Raw genomic sequence first — 23,917 nt, 5'->3', positions numbered from 1 at the left:
TAGATTGAACGAAATCTCCTCCAAATTAAGTTGCAAGTGCACGAGAATATAGGAGGTTGTAAAAGGAACTCGATCAGTCCCCTACCCATACAAAATCTAAGAAAATTGTTGAGATTCCTAATTATAGAGACTAAAATTTATTTTATGAATTACTTACCAGACTATGTATATGGATCATGTTTGTGAAAAGTAAAATAATCTAATGATCAATGTTATTCTCTGGCTTTATCTTATCTTTTGGCTTAGCTTCTCTTATTTTGGGTGAGGACAAGATTATAGCTTCAACTGTAGCATCATTTACAACATTATGGTTAACATAGGGGATCCCGAATCAAAAGGTTTTAGATACAATATTGAAGTCAGTGTAAGAAATTAAAAATATTCTCTAAAAATGAAAATATTGACCGCGATAATTTCTCTTATAAAAATGATCAAAGGAAGTCTGTTGCCGAGAGGCCTACGCACTTTTGAACCATCCCACTTGGAGCTTGCGGCCCAGATGATGTGCTATTGTTGAAGGCTTATGGCCCAACGGATGCGGTACTTCTGGAAGCCTGTTGCTCAGCCCACAGTCATTGTTCCCATATCATACTTCGTTGAGAGCGGTAACCCATACAACGCAGCGGTGGTGAATCTACTATAACTGCTTTTTCCCTCCAAAAGTTTCTCCAGTCTACTATTTACTCATTTCCCGAAGACCTAGAAGGCTAAAAACTCTCTCTCTCTCTCTCTCTCTGTCTCTCTGGAGCAATCGTAAGGTTGGTTTGATTAAATTAAATAGAATATTTCCCTTTCTCTCTCAGTAAAACCTATTTTGGTTCCAATTCAAAGAACAGAATTTTGATCTGAATTGCATTTCTCTGTGAATTCGCAGATGGACGAGTACTTGCAGTACATGAAGACTTTGCGCTCTCAGATGAACGGTACCTCTCTCTCTCTCTCTCAAAATCAGAAGAGTAATTAAGAGGATTCGATAGAGTTACAGCGATTTGTAACAATGACTGAAATGAATATTGACAGATGTGGAGGATCAAGCGGCGAAGATTTCTGTCGAAGAGCAAATGCAGTTAACCACTATTCAAACCATGGAAAACGATCTCAATTCTGGTTAGCCTGCTTAATTATCTTCACATTGTTTTCCTACATGTATGTACTACAGTGTCAATGTATGTGCAAGTTTTTCATACTGATTTTTCTGAAAAATTCTGATGCATATTAGGCTGAACATATTGTAGTATTTTGTCTGGTTAAATGAATGAAGATTTGTAAGGAATATTATGGATCTTGAAAAATAAACATAAATTTGCCAGTGGCCTATATCTCTTCCTTTGGCTTGTTTAATCTAGAGTATACGGAGTAACGGAGAGGTTTAATTTCTTTGGAACTGTTAGAGGCCTTCTTGATTCTGTACTCTCTGCGTGCTATTTTATTTTTCTTCTTGTTTTATTTCTCAATGATTAAGGTTTTCAAGCCATGATTATTTACAGAGTAGTTTGGAATGAGTACTATTTTTCGTTTTTATAATTTTGCAGTTATTTCCGATGCTTATTATTGTTAATATTGTATTTATTGTTGTTGTTGTTGTTGCTATTATTATCATCATCAATATTATTGTCGTTATTCTGCATTCTTTATTTCAGCATTCGAGTTAGATAAATTTATTGAATTCTGGAATGAAAAGCATATGAAATGCATCTCTTCGTTAAAGCTGTCTAATTTTTATCCTTGTTTGCTAACATTCTAAGCTTTTTATCATTATTTTGCAGCAAAATCTGAAACAAAGCAACTTAAAGAAGATACTGAGCTAATGATGAAGGCGAAGGGTCAAATATGCTCAAAGATTTTGGAAAAACAGAGAAAGTTTGCCTCTCTGGAGTCTGATTCATCCTCGCTTACGCAGGTGCCCCCTCCCCTGTGTGCGCGCACACATGTCTATGTTCAAGCCTCTAGTCGTAAATACATGTGTTGCTCAAGATAGCTCAGAAACATATACAAAGAAGTAATTAATATTTGAAAGAAAGCCTCTTATTTTGTGATGACGTACTTGTCTCTTTTCTGGGAAAAAGTGATGCTTAGCATTCTAGGGATGCTGTCCATTTTGTGTACACACTAACTTGCTTAATATCTGTGCCATGCTTATACACGGAGAGCTAATACGCCTAGCAACATAGGCACCTGCTCAATAGCTACCCTTCCTTCAATGTACCAACTGTACAATAAGATGTTCATAGATTGGTAGTCAGAAGAAAGATTGTCATAATAATACTTCCTTTTTTACCTGGTATGTTTATGCAAGTGTAATATTCTACTTCTTAATGTCATTATTTCATTATTTGCTTCTTCTGTACATAGTTAGATTCTTTGTAGTACAGATACTCAAGAGTTAATAATTAGCTGTGAATTGTATAATCTGAGCAAAAGGTTCATTTGAGTACCGTGGAACTTAACAATTGTACAAAAAGAAAAAAGAACAAAGAAAAAAAAGAAAAGAGATCCTTTAATTTTGTACGAGAAGGACAACCCGCCACTCAAGACATTCTAAAGCCCAAATTAACTTGTAAGTAAGTGAAAAATAAACATGTTTCACTGAAGGTTACTTTGTTACTTTTCAGTGGACTACCTCGAGAGGGGTAAATGGGGGTGTTAAACAAGAGAAACTGATTTGAGAATCATGATCCTTAACGACTCAATAACCTTATACTAGGCTTTGAGAGGTAGAAATGGTTTGCATATAAGGGATACCACATACAGTTTTTTTTTTTTTTTTTTTTTGACAAATAAGGATGTATTTCACAAGATTAATTAGTCACTGGACAAACAGTTTGGTACCTATGTGCTATTTTCTTGGTTTTAACCCTGATTCATTAATAAACAGACATTTGAGCTCATTCAACAAGAAAGAGCCAACTTATCTACCAAATTAATGGAGAAGAGGTAATTCGAAGCACAACCTGCGGCAATTGAAGTGCATGAAATATTGTTAACAATTATCAATGCAATTTGTTCACAATAACAGCACTTACTACACCAAGGTTGCAGAGGATATGAATGCCAAATTACAGCAACAACAGGTTTGATTCTGATAGTTCTCTTCTTGTAAGTTTTAATGTTCTATTTCAACACTCCAACCTTCAATTGATGGTCTCCTTAAATTTTTGTTAGGATTGGGTCGAGTCTAAAAAACCTAGCAGAGAACTGGAAGAGCATGATTTGGTACTTTCTTCTACATCAGACTTTTTTTCCTTCTTTTTCCCGCTTTCTCTTTTATAAAATATCTGTGATAGCTGTCAGCTGGCCTCTATGAGCCCAATTGGACTCAGCAGAAGGCAATAACGAGCTGAAGTATGTTTGTTGGAGTTCTTTCTAAATTGCTTTAGTAGCATTTTGTACAGTCTGCCTCACTTTTTGATTTTTGGGAAAGCTTAAATTGAAGACTAGGCTGAGGAATTATTTCCCACCATTGAAATAGTACTACTAAATAGACATCCTTTAGGTGATACCTGGCCGTATCTGATGTGTGTGTGTGTCTGTGCATCTATAGTTGTATCCACAAGCCTACAAAATCTTGTGATTCTGTATTTGCTGAATGCCTGTTCTTGATTTCCCTGGTATCTTGTCCTAAATTGTTCATTTTACTAAGAATCTGTTTGGGATTGCATTTGAGAAATAGAGCTTTTAAGTCAAAAAGCGTTTTTGGGCAAAAGCTTTATTTTTAAGCTTTTACCAAAAGTGTGTTTTGGCCATTTTTAGGTTTTTTGGACACTTAAAAGCACTTTTAATTTTTTTACCAAATCAATATTTTTTTCTTCAAACGGACTTTTTGGGTGTTAATAGGCACCTCAAATGCAATCCCAAACAGGCCCTAAGTCCTCTCCTGAATGCACTTTTGTGGAATATGGATATTGATTTTTACTTAGATCTAGTATCTCTCTCTCTTTTTTTGTTTTTTTTTTGTTTTTTTTTTTTTTTCTGAAGTGATATTTTTTAAATATTATAAAGAAGTTAACTGGTACTGACTCAACAATATGTACACATGTCAATAAATTACTTGCTTTGATGTGGCCACAAACTTTTTATAGTTCTCCATTAAAAACCCTAACAAAGTGTGTACAGAGTAAGTGATTTGATAACGGCGTTTACCTTAAAGGAATGATTTAACAAGTTTTAAACCCTTGGTAGCATTTTGAAAAAGGTTGAATCCCATAGACCTCTCTAATAATTTTCCCTTAAACTACATGAAGTGTTGTTTGTTAATGATACTATTTTTAGGTTTTTTTGCTTTGTTCAATTATCTTTCTTGGATTGTCTTTCATGAAAGAGTTTTTAATGTTCTTATAGATAACAAGTCACAATATAGACTACTAATTGGACTTTATACAGGTCAATGTTAGAATTGATGAGGAAACAGGTCAAACTGAAGGTATGGCTCTTGGAGTTCTTAATGTAGTTAAGGTAGTTGTGGACTTCTTACAGCCCCGCCCCAATGGGGACGTGCAGCCCACTTTTATTTTGTTCTGGCCTTTGAAGTTCCCCTCAATGTAAAATGGTCAGCAGGGATTGTAATCAGTTAGCTAAAATTGATCTCTTTCATTGAAACTCTTCTAAAACATTAGTTGGTAATTTTATATATATATATTGCACCTAGATCCATGAAAATGCGAGCCGTTGATTTTTTCCTAAGAGTAAAGGAGCACCGTATTCTTTTTTCTTTTTCGTTTGTATTTGATTGGTAATTTACTCGCACATCAATGGGTTATGAAACTGAAACCGTGGTTCCACCCTTCGCCTTATTCTTATTTGGGGAGGGGGGGCTGGAGCACTGAAGGATATTGTTTTTACTTAGAATATGACATCCTCATCTTCCTCTTATATTGGGGTTTTCTTGCAGGGAAGGCTAGCATTGACAGAGACCTCATTATGGACAATCTGGTACAACACTCCTTCCACCGATCATAATATTTATGGGGATGCAGGTTATAACTTTATCTTTGGAGTAATAGGGGAATGGAGCAAAGAAGAACCTGATGGTGAAATTAAACTCTGCTAAAGCCAACCTCGATGAGATTTCACGAATGAAATTCCAACTTATTATGGAGAACAGCAAGGTTACCTGTTTATATGCCTATTAGTCTACTGAATTCAGATCTATACTGATTTTTTAAGTTGATGGTGCATATACTGACTGTATAATTTCACTAAGTATAGTAATTTCTATCAAGCATGTAAATATTTTCATTAATTTCTGCTAATGGAGCAAAGAAGAACCTGATGGTGAAATTAAACTTGGCTAAAGCCAACCTTGATGAGATTTCACGAATGAAATTCGAACTTATTATGGAGAACAGGAAGGTTACCTGTTTATATGCCTATTAGTCTACCGAATTCAGATCTATACGGATTTTTTCATTTGTGGTGCATATGCTGACTGTATAATTTCACTAAGTATAGTAATTTCTATCAAGCATGTAAATATTTTCATTAATTTCTGCTATATGGGAATGAGCTGTCTATAAATTACATTATTTGAGTCAAGGTGATTTGAATTTTTTTTCAAATTTACTGTCTTTTCTCACATGTGAGTTAATTGCTTACCTAAAAGCAACTTTTTATTTCTAACAATTCATCAATTCAACATAGTTTTGCTTTAAAGAAAATTGATTCCTCATGTGCCAGACTTTAGATGTAGTCAATATATCCTGGTGTGGCATTCAGGAGGTTTGAAGTCACTCAGTTAATTTGATTTGTATTTGCGACGATCAATTTGAGTCAAAGCGGATTGGGATCACCTTCGGGAGTTCAACTATCTTCTGCTTTCAATATCTGGAGAGAAAGTAAAAGAGACTGTTTCTTTATGATTCAAAAAGTTGTGCCTATTTCTGATTCCCTAGTTTTAGTTTTAGTTATTTTCTGCAAATAGAATTTTTCAGAGCATGAGCAATTTATTCTTTTTTCTTGTTGAATAGAATATGTATAATACCACTTCAAAAAAAGAAAGAATATGTATAATATCTGCAAATATATATGAGCTTTCTGTTTTTTCTAGTGGAAGAAAAGGTGTATAATGTCTGCAAATATATAGGATTTCCAGTCATATTTTAGCATTGTGCAGTCCCTCCAACTCCACCCTCCTACAAAAGGAAAGAAAAAAAAAAAAAAAGAGAGAGAGTATAGCAGGAAGAATATTTCAGAGGGAAGCGGATATTTCCTATAGTAATCTTATTCACTAAAAGCCAATCATTTTGAATCTTTGCAAGAGCATTCTTTTGTGTTTCAGGCGAAGCAGTTTCTTGAGCAAGTGAAGTGCAAGGCAAGTGGCTTTAAGGTCAGTTGTCTTCTCAGCACAAACAGGGGTGCAACTGTGTGTGTCGGACACCATTTAGTTACATGGTAGTTCATCAGAAATATCTATATCTTCTTTTGTCCCAGGAGTGCAGAAATGTTTGTAGAATGTAACTATTTGATTCCTAGATGTTGGATCTCAGAAGATGCCACCATCGTTTTGTTTCTGCACCAGCTTATAAGTTGTTTTGTGTTATGGAGTAATTTGGAATGTTCAACAAAAGGTTCTTTGAAACTTGATGAGCATTTGAACCTTTTAAGTAAAGTCAATTGAATAGTGGCACTTAATCCTTCCTATATTCATATTTTCTTATACTAATGCAAGTTCACAACTATAGCCTTTTTCTCAATGTGTGGATGACTACAGCCAGAGCTAAGAGAAATGGATATAAAGACCCTGGAAGAGGAACACAATGCCCTTTTATCAGATAAAGCTGGAGAAACTGAGTACTTGCAGTCTCTGCTGGACCAAATTGAAAAACTGAAGGTAAATAGAGTGATTAGCTTTTGCTTTTTATTTTACTGAAATTAGGCAGTTCTTTAGCAACTATTTGATAATTTGGCAAAATGGCCTATAAATGTTGCCAAAGCTGCGTCCAGAGATGGAAGGATTCTTACTTGATTAAGGGTTAAGATAGGACTAATCTAGGATCTAGCACATTATGCATTCTTGCATTTTCTGTGTACTGGGTTGCAACTTTCTTTCTTTTTTATTATTACTTAAAAATGTGTGCTTTCTTGGAAATGTCAAGGCTCTGAATATTAATGATAATTTAAAAGAATGGAGTGTCCAGCTTGACTGTCAGATTAGTCACCATCATTTGTTTTTTTTTTTTTTGGATGAATCATTTTTTGTGCGATTCATGACTCAATTTGCATTTTCCATATATAATTGCCCTTCCATTCATGAAAGCCTCTGCTTGTTCCAGGGAATTTCTCTTCCTGTTAAATGTGCTTGCGGAGAAGAATACAAGGTCTGTGTGGACCTTTGTGTGCGACAAAACATGAACTAAGTGTTTGAACCTTGGAGAACTTGGAAGGATTAGGAAAGAATCAATAGTGGACTAGCTAGAATATGTGACTTTCTATACAGGTAATCCTACAAACAGAGAAGAATTTAATTTTTTAAGACTAATATTGCAACATGAATCTGATGAAACTATTAGAGATTTGTTCAAGATTGGGTTTAAATAATTTTACCAATAAAAAAAAAACAAGGTTTTAGTAATTTGAATAGTTTCTTTGTGAAACTGAACAAAGGGAATGCCTTTCTTTTAAGGTGTACACATTGGTGGCCAATACAATTCAATAGTTCAAGTTCAACTTATAAAAATGCTTTTATATTGTAAGGTGGTAATTTTTTCCTTAACTGCTGGGAAGTGAAAAATTTGTCATCTCATTGATAAAACGCAGAAACATTGGTTCACATGCACACAGCCACTGATGACTGATCCATTCACCATAAGTAGACATTAGCTATCCTAAATTTATGACCCTAGATTATGAAAGATTATATGTGATACATCTTGCATTCAGTGCCCAAAATGACCAAAAAGCTGTACACACGAAAGCAAATCTATGATGCATATAAATGTCTTGTGGAGAGTATTTGATTTGCTGGTGACTTTGTCGTTACATCTATGAATCAAATCAAAGACCATGTCATATGCATAAGATGATTTTTTTTTGGAAAGCTCACATGTATATTCTTACAGAAGATGAAACTTTTTAACATAACATTGAGATATATATTCCACTTGTATATGGTGTGCACTATTCACATTCTCACCTTTGAGTTATCTATACGAATATGCTTAAAAGACCGTATAAAATAATAGTAGTAATGATGATAGTGAAAACAAGGTAAAAAAAGGGAAAAATTATTCAGTTGATCCCTAGAGCTTCTAGAGCTGCTGAGATATCATGGACTCCACAACACTCCCCTACAAAGGTGATGTGAGGGCTATCTTGTGGACCTACATCTTCTCTTTTAAAACTGTCTTCACTGCGAAGAAGCTTCTCACTGCCATACTCCACGGAGCCCTTTAGAATAAGGGTCTTGTGGAGGCCAGCAAGTAGGTGCTCGTAATCTGTATCCCCTCTTTCACCCGCAAACAGAACAACTTTGGAAAGATCAATTCCCCATCTAACTGAAAGGTACCTGCACGTGTACAAGCATGATGGGAAGTTTTTTTCTTTTGATTTTAATTTTGGTAATGCAAACTTTTTGTTAAGTGGATTTATCTATATTTTATAGAAGGCCATTACGATGTACACACACATATATATATATATACACATGTTCTACATTATCTAGTACAGTAACGGGGGGCTGACCTTAGTGCTTGTATTCTTGTTGCAAACAATGGCACCACATTTAACCTCGATGCTGCGCGTATATAGACAAGATTGCATCGGAAGCCTCTCATTCGCAGCCTCTGGCGGAGGTCATCTATCCTTCGAGGCTGCCATTAATATACATTGGAATCATAGTTAGAAATATTATGAGATAAAAAAACACTTATTTGAGGTAATACCTTCCATTTATTAGGAAGTTTCCTTCATCAGAAGTTTTCTCACCTTGGCTCCTGGTCTCACATTATAAGAGTAGCACCTAGAGCTGCATGCATCCACATACTCAACGATGTCATCCTCAGGCTCACCTTCTATCCTGGCAAGCCTTGTCACTATCGACTTCAGATTCTCACCAGGCCATCTATACTCCACGTGGGTTTCATAGTCCACATCAGCTACCATGTCTCTCCATGGGTAATACATCTCACTTCCGCTTTTACACACCAATGCATCAAAATCTTCTATGTTCACTTGGCAGCCTTTCAATGCTTCTATGGTCTCTTGTAAAGTCAAACCGGTTAACAATACAAAGCCTATCCGACCCAAGCCTAGACCTGAGCGTGCGGCTTGCATAACATTCTTGATGATTGCCTGAAAGGTTTCAGTGCAATCTCCGGTGCTGTTATAACAATCGACGGCTATTACAAACAGCCACTGCCTTCTACCAGGGCAGTAATTGACACCTGGTTTGCCATTGGAGGAAGCCATTCTGGTTATGGCTTCGATGAGTTGCTTTTGTCTGGTTGCTGCATCAGGCTCTCCATTGATCTTTACGTCTCCTTCTATAGAGAATCTCAAAGAAACATCTTCCACATCCTTTAGAGAGTCACTCATCGGTTCTTCAGGAATTGGCATGATCTGGAGACGAGTGGTGGGGTGGCGATTCCGACAGTGCTCAACATGGGAGAGGTAGTTTCGACAGTGTTCTGGCCATGAAAAACGGTGGATATTCTTTAGGCCATTCTTTCGGCATTCTTGCCAAAGATTTTTGTCTGCAACAAGCTTTAGTAGCGCATCTGCTACGGCCTTGTGGTCATGTGGGTCAACAAGGAGTCCGTTGTTTAGAGCCTGGTAGAACAGAGACCTCCATTAGTTTGGTGAAATGTACCATTCCATTGTCAAAGAATCGTTAGGTTTGACAGTATGCTAGCTACTTGACCAAAATATAGCGAAGAACCACGCAATCTTCTCATTCCATTAAATTGCTTAAGAAAAAAGAAAAATGAAAATCCTAATTTGGTAGCCCATGTATCAAAGGTCTTCATGAAAAAAAGTATTAATTTCATAATGTATGTACATTTCATTTTAGGCTGTCCCAAAACATTGTTCAGTTTTAAAAGTCAAAATTTACTAATTTATCAGCCTACTCTTCGAGCTTTTGGGTGGAATACTCAAGGGCTTTAGTAAGCAAATTTTGAATAAGAAACAAGAGTACATATAATTCCAGCAGCTTGGAGATGAGACATATGGTAGTTCATTACCTTCAGAATATCAACAGGCCCTCCATTTTCGGTGGCGACGAAAGGTAAACCATAAGCAGTTGCCTGCAACATTTTACATAGAAATATAAAGCATAAGCAACGTATATGTAAATAATATTTCATTTAGGATCAAAATCTTTAGCATATAATATATGTTGCCGCTGATTAATGTCATTGAAATTAAGCCTGCTAGAGCTTTGAGTTCACCGAGGCTTACCTCAATGAGTGTGAGACCGAAAGGTTCCACGAGAGCCGGGTTGATGAAAACTCCCTTCAAGAGACAAAGCCGCCAAGTCTTACTGTTAGCAAATTTTAATGTTGCAAGGGAGAAAACGAGGTTAAGTGTGGCATAGTACTTTTAAGACAATAGTTTAGGACTACAAATGGTGGCAATGTTTAAGAATTAGGACATTCGTTCTCATGTATAGTATATTAGCCAAAATCCTTGGTAATGACCATCCCAGGTGTCAGATGATTATTAGATCTTTCATCAAACAATGTACCTTTGTTTTTGCAGCCAGACGGTAAATGTCAGGGACTTCTGATTGCTTGTGATGTTTGGGATAGGCCACCTGACCATACAAATCGTACTTGTCAATGAGCTTCAGTACTGTTGTGAGAACAACCGAGCTGCTACTAGGCATTTCTTCAATGTCATCTCTGTTGCCAAGTATTAGTGTCTGCAATAGTAGCACCCAACCACAAATAAATTAATTAGCTCTGCATTATATTATTTGTGTTACAAATTGACTGAAATTCAAAATTACCAAGTTAGCTAGCTCCCGGAGATGTCGGCATTCCCCAAAAGCCTTCAGCAATGTGGTGACGTTTTTCTTGGGGTCAGGACGGGACAGTGCAAGTATCATGGGCTTGTGAGGGTTCGTGAAAAATCGCATTACCTGCATTGCGAAGTCCAGTTATAAGAGCAATGTGTTGTGCAATGACTTCAATTTTCTTTCCCTCTCTCCATTTTTCCTCCTCTTTCCAAAGAAAAATTCTCTAGAGAACACAGTAGATTCATTTTCAGGGGACACAGACACGTCCACAACTAAATAAGGAAGAATAAGAGAAGAATTTCAACCTCGGACCATATTGGAGGCAGATGCCTTTTGTTTTGAAGCTTCTCTGAGCCAATCAATGACTTGAGATCGCCATCACCTTCCACAGTATCTTGTGCTGTGACATAGCTGAAGTCCATTCCCGGTGGTATAACCTAATGCCGCATAGTAATTAGTATGCATTAATTTATGTCCATTAAAAACTAACTCCATTGCAAAAGTTTTTCATGAAAAATTGCATTATCTGCATTGCAAAAATCTGAGTGATTCTTTCAGTTGCAGGAAGGAGAATGTGCATACCACCATCCTTGGCATGTTTCGTCCATAACAACTAACTCCACGCCGTCGCCTAACCCTAAGCTTCCTCTCCAGCTTCAGATCGAATCCATCGTACAAACCCCATTGCTCTTCAATCTCTTGCCTTGTGCTAGTCACCACCATTTCCGCAGCATCCAGACTCAGTTCTTCAGCCTCAATCCTCCTCATTATTCTGTAGGTTGCATTTATGTCCTGCCTAGAAAGCCTCGCTTGCTTAAGCAGTTGCTCAAACTTGTTACGCCCCAATGAGTGGCCCGTTAGCACCATCGGCACGTTTAAGGCCCCAGACAAATGTGCCGCCACCTCTCCTGCATCAGCATAGTGGCCGTGAATCACATAAGGCCAAGTTGGCTTCCCCCCATTGGCTTGTTCACCCAGAGCTCTTGCCATGTTGACTATATGGTTTAGAGCCCCATCAACAAATTCAGGTATATGAGGCCAAAGTGACTCTTTTGGTATGTACCTGTGACACAGATTGTTTATATTTATTAAACTCATTTTTCCTTTGCTGATAAGATTAAACCTATAACAGTTAATTAAATAGCATTTTTCAATAGTATAATTACTTATCGCGTGGCCCACATGGTAGGCGGATAATGTAGGCTCCACAGCTACCACTTGCATCCGATGGGCATGACAGCATCTCAATGGGCTCACCATAGCTGTAGTCTACTTCTGGTGAGGCAATTTGTCTAGTTAGGAGATCAACGCGATGGACACCTTTTGTGTTGGCCAGAGCTCGAGCAAGTTCGACAACATATTTCACCTGAACATGCAAAATCATAGAGCAATATTTTTAGATGTGAAAAATATTAATATTTAAGATTGATTTGGTAGGAGCTAGCCGTGGTTGAGTCAAGGCCTTTAGTGGGCCTGAGAATTCCTTAAAGGATTATTAAACACAAGTAGGGGCAGTCATGAAATAACCACCTGACCACCGGTATCAGAATCTCTTCCAAGTTCCATATTTTCTCCTCGCACCAACCCATGAATACTGCAAGAACAAAATATTATACTATGAAAAACCGAAAGTTATCAGCACATGTTTCGTGCAAAGTACGTACACAACACTTTAATTAGAAATCATAAGGTGATGGTGAGAATGCAGAAAATATTATATACCTGATGAGCACAATGTAAAGTCGCCTAGACTTATCATCATCTGACCAAATATGCATCTCAGAGTTGATCCTGGATATCTCCTTGACGGGTTCTGAGAGGTTGGTGTCGCCTTTCTCTTTCTCACCTTCTGAAAGCTCAGAAAGGTCATCTGCGGCATCATTACGGCCTTGTTCACGCTCTATACGCCGTTTTGCTAGTTTCTTTGCATCATCCCATGCTATCTGCAGATGTACGTAATATTATTTCTACCCCAAAGTAGGGGAAAAGAAAACAGAAGGAAACGAATTGAGTATGATTAGCTTCTTATATTAATATAACCGAATGAGTTAAGATCTACCAATTTGGATGTTTTTGTCACATACGCAACTCTGTTTTGTCCTAGTCAATTGGTATCAGAGCCTAGGTTCACTTTGTTGGATTAATTTCATGAATGATATCCTTAACCTCGGTTGTCATGGAACAATCACAATCTCTAATTGTTCCCACTTTGATGGCAACAATTATGTTTATTGGAAATTTAGAATGTATACACGAGAGCGTTTCTTAAGTCTCTAGATGAACGAGTTTGGATCTCCATTGAAAAGGGTTGGACTAAACCTGCTACAAGAATTGACACAGTGTCTAAGGATGAATTAAATGCTTGTAATAAGAATAGCAAGGGGCTACACATCATATTTATGGCAGATTCACAAAGTAGTTCAAGGGCATATCAATTATGTGGTTGCATTGACCTAAGACACAATTCCGATGTTTACTAGGTCAAAACAGTATGTCAATAGAAGCCTGAAAATCTGAACAAAATGCCCCAATTGCAATCTGGTTGAAAGTCGTTCAAACGAGATTTGGACATAATTCTACGTTTTCAAGCTTGTTCCAGCACGACTGCAATAAACTGTTTTAACCTAGCTGACTTAGCCTAAAAACCTAAGTTTTCTCAACTTCTATACACCTTGAAGGGTAGCTTCTTCGTTTTGTTTTGTTTTTTTTTTTTTTGGCCAGAGGTTTTTTTTGATGCTCTTGAGCCTAAACAGATTCAAACCTTCTTTTAAGTTAATTCTCCTCATTCAAACCATATAAAATACTATAGCTACTAGAGTTTTGGATTGACGCAAAAGAGATTAATATGTGAATGTAATCCATGTAACAGAAGGCCAAAAGTTTTGAATTCACTGTGGTGAAAGGTGAATAGATCATTTGCAGGAATTGTAAGATTGGGTCTTCAGAGTTACAAAGGGTTTGTAAATAAGAATAATTTATAACATAAGTCTTCTATAGTTGATGCCTTTAAAATTAATTGGCCTGAGAACAGTTTTACTTTAATATTTCAATTTTGTTACCAAAATTTATATGTTGATTATTTCTTTCATGCTTGCTTTAATTTTTGTACTGATATTTGTGGTGTTTGCCTTTAAATTTATTAACTTTATTAATCTAAATCTAATCAATAATAACTTGGGCTCTAGATCTTAATTTTCACTACCCTCTCACCTGCTTCTTTTTCCGAGCGAGATGCCAAATGCGCCAGCACATATTCTCGAGCCTGTTACTGCGATCACGTGTATTCCTTGTTGCTATAACCTGTAATTAACACCTCACCGTCAATCACAAGTTATCATTTGTCTACTTTTCTCTTACCACAATAAAATAAGAGAAAAACACCCTACACTATACGTAAATAAAATGAAAATAAATGTACAAGTAATTAAACAAAGATATTAAAGATATGTTCGTCAAAAAAAAAAAAAAAAAAAAAAAAAAGGACATTAATTTCTTTTGTATTTTTTCGTATTTTCGATCACTTTTTTTTTTTTTTTTTCAAAAGTTCACAGGGCTAATATGTGCACGGTTCTTGAATGTTATTTTAGTATTTGGGTCACTTTGGGCTCACAGAGTTCCACTTTTTTTCAAACAAAACCATAATTTTTTTAGTCCACATATCGAACAAAATCTTTTAGGCCGCACTGGAAATCACAAGTTGGTCATGTAGAGGGCATCTATATGCCACTTCTTGCGTGGTGTCCGTGACAATATATAAAAGTGAGTGACTGTAATTAAAAGGAACCATTTTAGATTGAGAAATCTTATACATCAATATCTCATCATGCTAACGTAAAAAGAAAGAAAAAAAAAATAATGACTACTAAATTTTTATCACGTCGGCATAATAAGATATTTGTGAGATATTAATATAGTATTATATATTATTGTTTTGGGCTCATCTTAGCAAGACAACCATAAAAATTGAGAAAAGAAAAATAGGTTTATTTGAGCGTACGTGGTCCCCATCTAATGTTCCAATTGCTCGTGGGGCCCACCTAGAAGAAACAATTTTGGTGCAAAAATTGCCACGCAAACTTGGGATATATACTAATTAAACTTATTTTCTTTCCTTTTGGAGCTACGTTCATTAAATTGTGTGATTACTATAATACTACAACAACCGGGAAAAAAAAAAGGAAAAAAAGGGAAGAAAATAAGAGTGTCAAATCTGTTTAAAATGCTTTACAAACAATATACGATGCGTGAATGTTGTAAATATATAGTAGCAAGTTTGAAAATTTTCAATGCATGCTAGAAAGTACGTAGCTAGGAATTAGTGGGTGATTAAATTAGAAAAAAAAATTTGAAAATGCATTAATCTAGCCTTAATTAATGAATTCACACTCTTCAGCAAAGGCTAATTAAGGCTAGCTACGAACCTTGATCCAAGTTCTGTGGAGCTCAGACTCATCAAAGCTATTAACGACTTCTTGCACGAAGTACTTTGTGGGGCTGAATAACTTTTCCTCCTTCTCTTTCTCTTCAAACTTTGGAATAACACTCTGTTTCCCATCCTGCCTTTTCCTTGTGTTACTTCCCGCGTCCAAAATCGCCTCCAAGTACCCATTAATCCACTCGTTTCTTGCCATCTCTTTCACTTGATTTAGTCTCCCTGTTTCAGCTTCTTTGTACAAGGAATTTGGAAGAGAGAGAGAGAGAGAGAGAAGTAGAAGCTTCTCTGGGTATGTCAGGGAAGAGAGAGACGAGTGAATTTACATCATCAGTTTAAGCTTCTAAAAGAGCATTGAGAAATGAGTGGAAAGCTTTGAAGTTTGATGGTGTTTTTCTTCTTTCTTTCTAAAATCCCTTGGCACTTTGAAAACGAGTTGTACAAAGGATCCAAGCCCTTAAAAAGACCTCTCGAGTTTTAGTTTTTACGACACTTTTTCAAAAGAATAATAAATCAATCAATTCGATGATAAGATGGATTGGGTGGCTTTGATTCTCTCTCCTTCTTTTACGAAGCATATTACCTAAACATCCTTATTCTTTTATATATTATTCTTCACTCACGCCCTAAATTTTATTTTAATCCTACATGGAGAATCCATTTTTAATATACAAACTATATATTCTTTTCCATCCTAATTAACATTTTTTAAATTATGATTACAATCTTCAATTATGTATAAAAACTATAAAAATGATTTTATTAGAAGAAAAAGGTTATGAATTTTAGCAATTAATTAACAAGAATACTATATATATATATATATGCACAATCCTGTGTTGCCGATCTACTCTTTTGCCGCTAACCCAAGCTCGTACGAGCCACTACACGCTTCTCCCCGGTGCCATTGTGCCCTGTAGACACTAGACTTTTTCTCTCTTCTTTTTAGCATGCGCAGAATGTGGTTCGTGTGAGTTGAAGTGTAGATCGTGTGGATCTCACACACTTTGCATGTGAGCCTCACGTTCTGGGTTTTCTATGTCATTTTCTAGCTGGATCTTGTCATTGATGCAGGTTTTCTTTGTTTTGTTTCTGTTTTGTTGTGTTATCCTGGCCATTGAGCTAATGAGAGATAGTTTCGGTGTGAGGGGTTTGTCTCACGGCCGGTCAATAAAGATTGTTTTTTTAGGAATAAGACCTACCCATATATTTAAATCTAATCTACACAAAGCATATATGCCCCTTAAATGAAGTGTATATATTGGTTGGATCGGAGGAGGTAGATACGTTTTTTATTGTTAGATTTTTAGTGTATCTACGATGTTGTACTTTTCATAGTTTTTTGCTATGTTTCTTTGTAAGAGTTTTACGCTTTGGATATTTTATTATGAAATGAAGATGAAAGAATTCTCTTTAAAAAAAAAAAAAAAAAAGCTTTATTTGCATTATGCACGTAGAAACACTCTCATTAAGCACTTGTTGTCTTCATCCTCAAAACAGACAAATCTTTCCGATGTCAATAGGTCTGATTCCTCTACAGTCATTGTCTCGATGTTCTTGTTGCAATCACAGCTGTCGCCTCTCCAATTTGTCAAAGTTTACGTTTAAGACTTAAGAGCATTCTCGTAGCAAAAATAGACAAAAAAAAAAAAAAAATGTAGTTTCATCTCATTTAAGCTTAAAAATAAAAATGGACTAGCCGTTACGTTGTTTAGAAAATTTGCCCGGGACTAAAGCTCGATAATGCATTTTTTTTTTAAAAAAAAAAATCAATTTTATTCTCTTTTTCCTTTAAGAATAGTAAAAATAAATAAAAAATAATAATATTTTAAACAAAATAATAAAAAATTGATAGTTAAAATAGAGAATATGAATATAAGTGCTTAAAAAAATTAAGTAACTAAAATAGGAAAAAGTATTTTAAAAAAAAAAATTAAAATGAAGAGAAAATTTGCTAAGCGGAAGTGAATAATGTGCTAAAAGGACATCAAAATAATTGGACTTTGGTTTTCAATTGGTCTTTATTCATTCGTCACGACACGTCTGATCATTTTGTGGAAAAAAGTAACTTTAGGACGGGTTAGCTGGGAAAAATATTCAATCAGTTTTTCTCTTTCGTCCACTAAAATTATTAATTCTATAGGGTTTATATATATAATTGAAATGAAATATTTAATGGGTCCAAGTGAGATTTTACTAGGTGAAAAAAAAAAAAAAAGAAAAAAAAAAAAAGAAAGAAGAAAATCAACAAGTGATAATTGCATGCATGCATGCTCTCTGGGTGCCAAATGTACATGGTTAATTGAACAGCCTTTCAACACTTATCGGCGGCATCAGATACTTTTAAGGACAATATATAGTCACAATAGCATAATCCACTTGGCTGACAATGTGAACACCACCACAAAAGGATTGTATATATTGTAAGAGAAACAAGTAAAGAATCTTAATTAATTAATCAATCAATCAAGAAGAGAGAAAAGAGGCATTAATAATCAATCTAAACGATGGGATATATATATATATAGTAGTGTAGAAAAGAAAAAGGAAAATCAAAGGCTATAGAAGAAGATGTAGTGTATGGACAAGGGAGTTGGGAAGGTTACATCATGAGATATTGCATAGAACAAATAAATCAAGTGGGCAGCATGCATGAGCTGCTATACATTCTAAGGCTGAGAGGGAAAGGGGAAGAAGCCTTGGGATATTTCAACGAATATCCCATTTGCTTAGGACTCTATCACAATTGTGGCCATTCGACTCCATCTTTTTCCTCTCTTTTTTTATCTTCCTCCCTCACCTCCAAACTTCCCATGAATTATATGCCACTTTCACTTTCTCTAATTATAGCCACTTAATTAAATTGGGTTTCATGATATATATATATATATATCATGAATTAGTTTTTTAGTCTTTTTCAATATGGTCGAGTTGTGCCCCACCATTGATGCCGTGTAGGTAATGCACTAAGTCAATCTTCCCAATAGTGCATCTAGGCCACCCAAATGATCTAAACTCCCTCCCATTTTAAATGCTTAATTGTCACCCTTTAACATCATTGAAAATTCTATCTTCTTGATAGTATTAATAGCGTCGCAATTCATGTTTGCGTGTTGGGTTTGAATCGTGTCGAAACATGTGTATAAAATTATATAGGTCAATTCTAACTCGATTTGTTTTATTAAAATGGTCAAATTTATAGACCATAATCTCTAATTTTGTATTGGATTTGTATCGGGTTCGCAGGTCATGTCAACAATTGCTTATCATTATGTCATGTGTTGGGTTCAAGTCGTTGTCGAAGCATGGGTATAAGACTATATAGATCAATTCTAACCCGACTCATTTAATTAAACGGTTTAATTTCGTGTTGGGTTTGTGTCAAAAATTGACAGCCCTAATAGTACGCAGTACACCCTTGGGATTTCAAATTTTGTTGGATATCGTGAGTAGTACAGCTCAATGAATATACAAAAAATAATAATAATAATAATAATAATTAATTAACACAAATATCGCATTAATTGTCATCATTATCTTTTTTTTTTTTTTTTTTTACATGTACACATAAGAGAAGGGGGATGAGAGATTTGATCTAGTGACCTCTTCATGGTCACCAAGATTGAAACTTTAAATTAAAGATCACAAGAATATCATTAATTAGGAGTTAATTAAAATGTTGTTCTAGATCACAAGGATAATACTAGCTAGGAATAAATTAAAGGACTACAATTAATTTGATGACACTTGTTGCAACACTTGCAAAAAGGACTAATTTGATGTATCTCCATTAATACATATATATAAAGGGATCGATGACACTCTTACAGAATATAATTAAAGAAAAATGAAAGGAAAAAAGAAGAAAATATTAAAAAATATATATATAGTTTTGGGCTTCTGTTGTATGAAAATGCGATTAGGTTTATGCAGCCATGTTTGGATGAAAATACTATTATATAGTTTTGGGCTTCTGTTGTATGAAAATGCGATTAGGTCTTTGCAGCCATGTTTGGATGAAAATACTATTTTCAAGCTGAATACTTGGTATAACCCATTAATTAACTGATAATATCTTTGGTCTTGATCGTAATCAAGACAGACATTATTGGCGAATCTTGCTCAACTTTGTTCAAATAATTAAGCCCTAATATTCCTTAATTAATTAGCTCGTCAGTACGTGAAAGAGATTCCAGTATGCATATATCAGATCTCCAATCCATAAAAATAATGTATATATCTACACGTACATCAATATATATGGATGCCCACAAAATGCAGAATTCTCATCGATCAGTGCTTAGGCCACTATAAAGGTATAAGAATCTAAGTTCAGTAAGCCCTTTTATTCCTCTCTCCTTATATATATATATATAGGTTCTGCACCTTTTCTTTTCTTTCTTTTTTTTTTTTAAAAAAAAAAAAAATCCTCAACAACAACAACATAGAAGTGTACGAATATTTGAAGCAACTATATATGATGGACACTGTTCCTTGCCTTCACTTTTTTATTCAGAAAATTTCAACCATTGATCAGAGATGTGACACGTACAACTAGCTACTAATTAAGTCAGACCCCTCATTTAGGCTTTGTTTGGTAATGGGGATGGGGTTGGCCCAAATACTGTTCATCACCATTTCCCAAAAAAATCAACATCAAAACATTCTAATTTTTTCACTTTTAATATCAAATCATTTACTTTTTATTATTATTAAAATAAAAAAATTATTACAAAACAAAACTTTTTCACTTTTCCATATCACTTTTTCATTTTTTTTATACCAAACATTCTTACTTTTTTTCACATTAATCTACATCAACTACAGTGTTTAGGCCATCCCATTTGCCCACCACCCCCTTAGGTGGTGTTTGGTAAATGGGTTGGTCTAGTTACTGTAGTTGATGTAGATTGATGTAAAAAAAAAAAAAAAAATGTTTGGTATAAAAAAAAATGAAAAAGTGAAAAAAAAATTTTATTTTGTAGTGATTTTTTTATTTGAATAATAATAAAAAGTGAATTATTTGATATAAAAAATTAAAAAGTAAGAATGTTTTGATGTTAATTTTTTTGGGAAATGATGATGAATAGTATGTAGGCCAACCGACCCTTTTACCAAACAAGGCCTAGAGGAATAATGGCATTGTAAGAGACCAAAAAGCAAAATATTGGCAGCAATATGTTACAATCACTAAAGAAAAAGGCATTATTAGAACATATTCTTGAAGTGATCAGTTATTTCAGGTTTTTTTTTTTTTTTTTTGAGAGAGAGAGAGAGTGAGAGAGATTGACCGCACTGAAAAAAGTCTTTGACAGCATGAAGGGATCCGTACCTCCTGGGTGACCAAATGCAATTGCGTTTCTTTGAACAATCTGGTTTAACAGCAAAAATGAATGAATGAAGGGTAGATGCCTATTAATAATGCAACTCTACTTTGAATCAATAGATATATGTAACACTCACATCATCACATGATTAAGAGCTTGTTTGATATTTTTGTGGGTAATTTAAAACTTTTGTCTGTAGAGTTTTGTGCAAATATTTTATTACTATAAATTTGTTTAATTTGCTGTTTGATAACATTTCTGAAGTGCTTTGAAGCTATTATTCTTGGTTATTAGCATAAAATACACACTAAGGTCACTAGCTATAAAATAGAGTATAGAAGGACTCGATAGAGATATGATGAAACATAATGAAAAACGGAGTCAAAAACGTGAAATTAGAGATTACTCTACAAAGCTCGATCGACTGAGGAAATGACACATGTCAAAACCCAAGCTTTGGCAAGAAAATCAACTGACAAGTGACACACTTGATTAGCCAAGACCAATTAAGCTCTGCCAAAACCAATTGAGCTTATACAAGCCCAACACAATTTGACTCATATTATGATGTCTCGGTCGACCAAAAATAGGCTTGCTCGACCGAGCCACATGTCAAGCAATTGACTGGGCGGGCTACAGTAACACCAACTTCTAGTCTATATAAAGGCTGAAAGATAACATTTTCAAATTACATGTATCTAAAACATGCATTAAGGGAATACATGAGGAAGTTAGTGAAAATATATGTGAGGTAGCAATACTCTGCGAGTTTAAGTGGAAGAGTAAGGTGAGGTGGTAATGCAAGAATATATATAGGATGTGCTGACAAAGCAAGTCTTGGGAGGTATAAAACTCCCGCTCGCTCTATCCATAAAGTAGTGATTATAATTATAGTGTCGTTTTAATGTATCAGTATACCGACAATATTGATTGAAAAGTGATGAAAAATGTGGAGTTTTGGAATGTTTTCAAGAGTTGGCGGGAAATATTCGTTCATTGTAGCTTGAAAGGCAGATGGGGAATTACACAAACCAAATGGCAGTAATGTTACACACGCACAATAACATCAGTTACAACGTGATAACACTTGCACAACTGAAAACACACGATAAGACAATTGTTATCACTAGAAATTATATTATCCCCAGCAACACTCAATTATTTCAAATAACAAGTTCTAGTTACCCACAAGCATGAAATCGTTTCCCCATAGCATTTTGCTATCTCCATCTGGGGTTCCCGTGATTCCCACGTTGCAGTTTTAAGTCTTATCCCCAATCTCCATCTAGTTCTTGTGCTTACACGTCATGCACAAGACTTACGTGTCTCCTCCTACGAGGCTATTCTATGTAAGCTAGCTAATAGCTATGATATGTTTCAATTTTTAATTTAATTAATTAATTTATAATGTGGGGAATTTGTACGTTGTGCAGGTAGGTAGAGAGAAATCATCATCAGATCTTATTAATAATAGGTTTGGCTTGTAATCATACAAACATATCTCCCTTACGCAAAACCCACTAACGGCGTCTTTATTACATAGAAATATTATTGAGAATCTCAAATGCTCTTGAAAGATGATTTAATAATAAAATAAAATGCACATCTGAAGATTGGACGTTGGAGTACCTCATTTTATTTGGCCATTTGTTTTTGCATGAACTCCCTCACTTCCTCTATAAACAAACCACATTCGGGCCTCACGCCCAGGCTCCAGAACCCGTGGATCGCATTCGGATAATCCACCAGGTATACTTCTTTTCCGGATCTTTTCAGCCCCTCGTAGTACCTCATGCACCAATCCCGTAACGGGTCGAACCCTCCAATGAAAACAAGCGCTGCTGGGAACCTCACGCCCGAGATTTCACCAGCATTCGGTCCGAACACATTCGCCGCCGGGTGGTCCCTGTCCGACCCGTCCGGCAAAAAAGCTCTCCAGAACCAGTCCGTCTGGTCCTGTTTCAATATCGGGCCGCGGGAAAATCGAATCTCGGACTCGACCCGCTCCTCCCCTCCGAAAAACGGCTGTACTGCTATGAGCCCCAGGAGGTTCACCCTCTTGAAGCTGTGTTCGCCGGCTCTGAGCGCTACGTGGTGGGCCAGGTTCCCTCCTGCGCTCTCTCCGGCGAGAAAACAACGGTTAAGATCAGCGTTGACCGGCAGATCGGGTCCGTCCATTTCGTCGACGAATCTCAGCGCGTCGAATCCGTCTTCGAACTGGCACGGGAACCGATGCTCCGGCGCCAGCCGGTAGTTGACGGAGATGACGATGGCGTGGAGGTCTTGAGCGAGCTGGCGCACCGCGTTGTGAATCAAAATCGAGTTGGCGTAGCCGCCAACGAAGCCGCCGCCGTGGAAGAACACGATGACGGGCAAGCCGACAACGTCGTTTGGATCGGTGCCAGTGGAGGTGGGGGTTGGGTTGTAGAGGCGGAACCATAGATTGCGAGAAGGGTCAACCGTAATGTCGGAGTAGGCAACGCCGTCGGAGGGATTGGGAGAGGGAGGGACCATGTAGTCGAAGAAGTTGAGGAGGCGACGGTTGATGCTCACGTTGGGGCGTAATGAGGCGTCGAAGACCCAGGAAAGAGTTCCCGCGGCGAGCTTCACCGTCCATGGGATATTTGGTTTGGGGTTTGCGCTTTGTTCAGACATTTCCGTCGCTACGAGATATCTCTCTCCCTCCGATCTCTTTAGGGACTCGGAAGACAGTTGTCGGTGTCAAGCTTTTTCCTATATTCAATGGGGGTGGGTGAGACTGAAACAGCGGGTCAAAAACATTGAATGCGAGTTGGGGAAAAGTATTCATTTCACCTCTTCCGTAGGAGAGCTGAGCAAATTCAGCCTTCAATACTCCGTTGAAGACAATTTGATATATGTCGGTCCCGATGATTACGACAGGTGAGATAAACATTACTCTGACAATCTATAAATAATGCAGTTTAAATATTTTTCAATATTTAATAATATAGTTGAAGTATTTTTCTTGGGATTGTTTGACGGTTAATCGGTTTGGTAATTCTAACGTCTTGCCTAGATAAATGTTTTTTAATGTATTAATACAAATGAGGCTACTATTATTAATTATCTCATTAATATAGTAGGTTGGACTTGACTCTCTCAACTAACAATGGCTATGCTTCGCAACAGCCGGGCCGGCAGCAACAGAAAAAATTGACTTTTCACTTAATTTTTTTTTTTTTTAAG

General features: G+C 36.2%; 3 protein-coding genes across 6 annotated transcripts; 1 reads left to right on the top strand and 2 right to left on the bottom strand.

Annotated features, from left to right (window-relative positions):
* The first annotated feature begins 693 nt into the window (after positions 1–693).
* Positions 694–11,593, top strand: LOC132180528 (uncharacterized). 4 transcript variants are annotated; one of them, XR_009440173.1, is made up of 14 exons: positions 694–758; positions 875–923; positions 1,021–1,107; positions 1,767–1,900; positions 2,876–2,934; positions 3,017–3,071; positions 3,163–3,213; positions 4,381–4,420; positions 4,889–4,929; positions 5,001–5,105; positions 6,275–6,322; positions 6,707–6,826; positions 7,269–7,432; positions 11,510–11,593. XR_009440173.1 is itself a non-coding variant. In XM_059593395.1 (13 exons), the coding sequence occupies exons 2-13, from the start codon at positions 875–877 to the stop codon at positions 7,350–7,352; spliced, it is 873 nt and encodes a 290-aa protein (XP_059449378.1). In that variant the 5' UTR covers positions 694–758; the 3' UTR covers positions 7,353–7,510. The 4 variants fall into 4 exon arrangements, 1 of the variants encoding a protein (XP_059449378.1); XR_009440174.1 differs by having other exon boundaries at positions 11,516–11,580; XM_059593395.1 differs by lacking the exon at positions 11,510–11,593 and having other exon boundaries at positions 7,269–7,510.
* Positions 7,596–15,789, bottom strand: LOC132180527 (sucrose-phosphate synthase 4). The gene is made up of 14 exons (XM_059593394.1): positions 15,373–15,789; positions 14,162–14,251; positions 12,674–12,894; positions 12,482–12,545; positions 12,118–12,317; positions 11,534–12,014; positions 11,257–11,388; positions 10,943–11,074; positions 10,679–10,855; positions 10,393–10,446; positions 10,176–10,238; positions 8,920–9,762; positions 8,677–8,804; positions 7,596–8,500 (listed from the first exon to the last, which is right to left on the bottom strand). Exons 1-14 carry the CDS (start codon positions 15,580–15,582, stop codon positions 8,224–8,226), a joined length of 3,072 nt encoding a protein of 1,023 aa, XP_059449377.1. The 5' UTR covers positions 15,583–15,789; the 3' UTR covers positions 7,596–8,223.
* Positions 15,790–20,461: 4,672 nt separating this feature from the next.
* LOC132181439 (probable carboxylesterase 18) lies at positions 20,462–23,585 on the bottom strand. Its single transcript, XM_059594652.1, has 2 exons — positions 22,340–23,585; positions 20,462–20,755 (listed from the first exon to the last, which is right to left on the bottom strand). Exon 1 carries the CDS (start codon positions 23,363–23,365, stop codon positions 22,346–22,348), a length of 1,020 nt encoding a protein of 339 aa, XP_059450635.1. The 5' UTR covers positions 23,366–23,585; the 3' UTR covers positions 20,462–20,755; positions 22,340–22,345.
* Positions 23,586–23,917: the final 332 nt, after the last annotated feature.

The sequence above is a fragment of the Corylus avellana genome, chromosome ca5, assembly GCF_901000735.1.
Source record: "Corylus avellana chromosome ca5, CavTom2PMs-1.0".
In the NCBI taxonomy this organism is placed as follows: Eukaryota; Viridiplantae; Streptophyta; class Magnoliopsida; order Fagales; family Betulaceae; genus Corylus; species Corylus avellana.
Note: the sequence above shows the minus strand (reverse complement) of the source record. Positions and strands in the feature narration are given on the sequence as shown.

Excerpts from the sequence above, each read along its gene's own strand:
- LOC132180528 (XM_059593395.1), top strand. The coding sequence starts at position 875 with ATGGACGAGTACTTGCAGTACATGAAGACTTTGCGCTCTCAGATGAAC. Across the intron at positions 1,108-1,766 it reads GGAAAACGATCTCAATTCTG|CAAAATCTGAAACAAAGCAA; the intron begins GTTAGCCTGCTT and ends ATTATTTTGCAG. Across the intron at positions 5,106-6,274 it reads TTATTATGGAGAACAGCAAG|GCGAAGCAGTTTCTTGAGCA; the intron begins GTTACCTGTTTA and ends TTTGTGTTTCAG.
- LOC132180527 (XM_059593394.1), bottom strand. The coding sequence starts at position 15,582 with ATGGCAAGAAACGAGTGGATTAATGGGTACTTGGAGGCGATTTTGGAC. Across the intron at positions 11,389-11,533 it reads GAAACATGCCAAGGATGGTG|GTTATACCACCGGGAATGGA; the intron begins GTATGCACATTC and ends ATGCGGCATTAG. Across the intron at positions 11,075-11,256 it reads TGCCTCCAATATGGTCCGAG|GTAATGCGATTTTTCACGAA; the intron begins GTTGAAATTCTT and ends TTCGCAATGCAG.
- LOC132181439 (XM_059594652.1), bottom strand. The coding sequence starts at position 23,365 with ATGTCTGAACAAAGCGCAAACCCCAAACCAAATATCCCATGGACGGTG.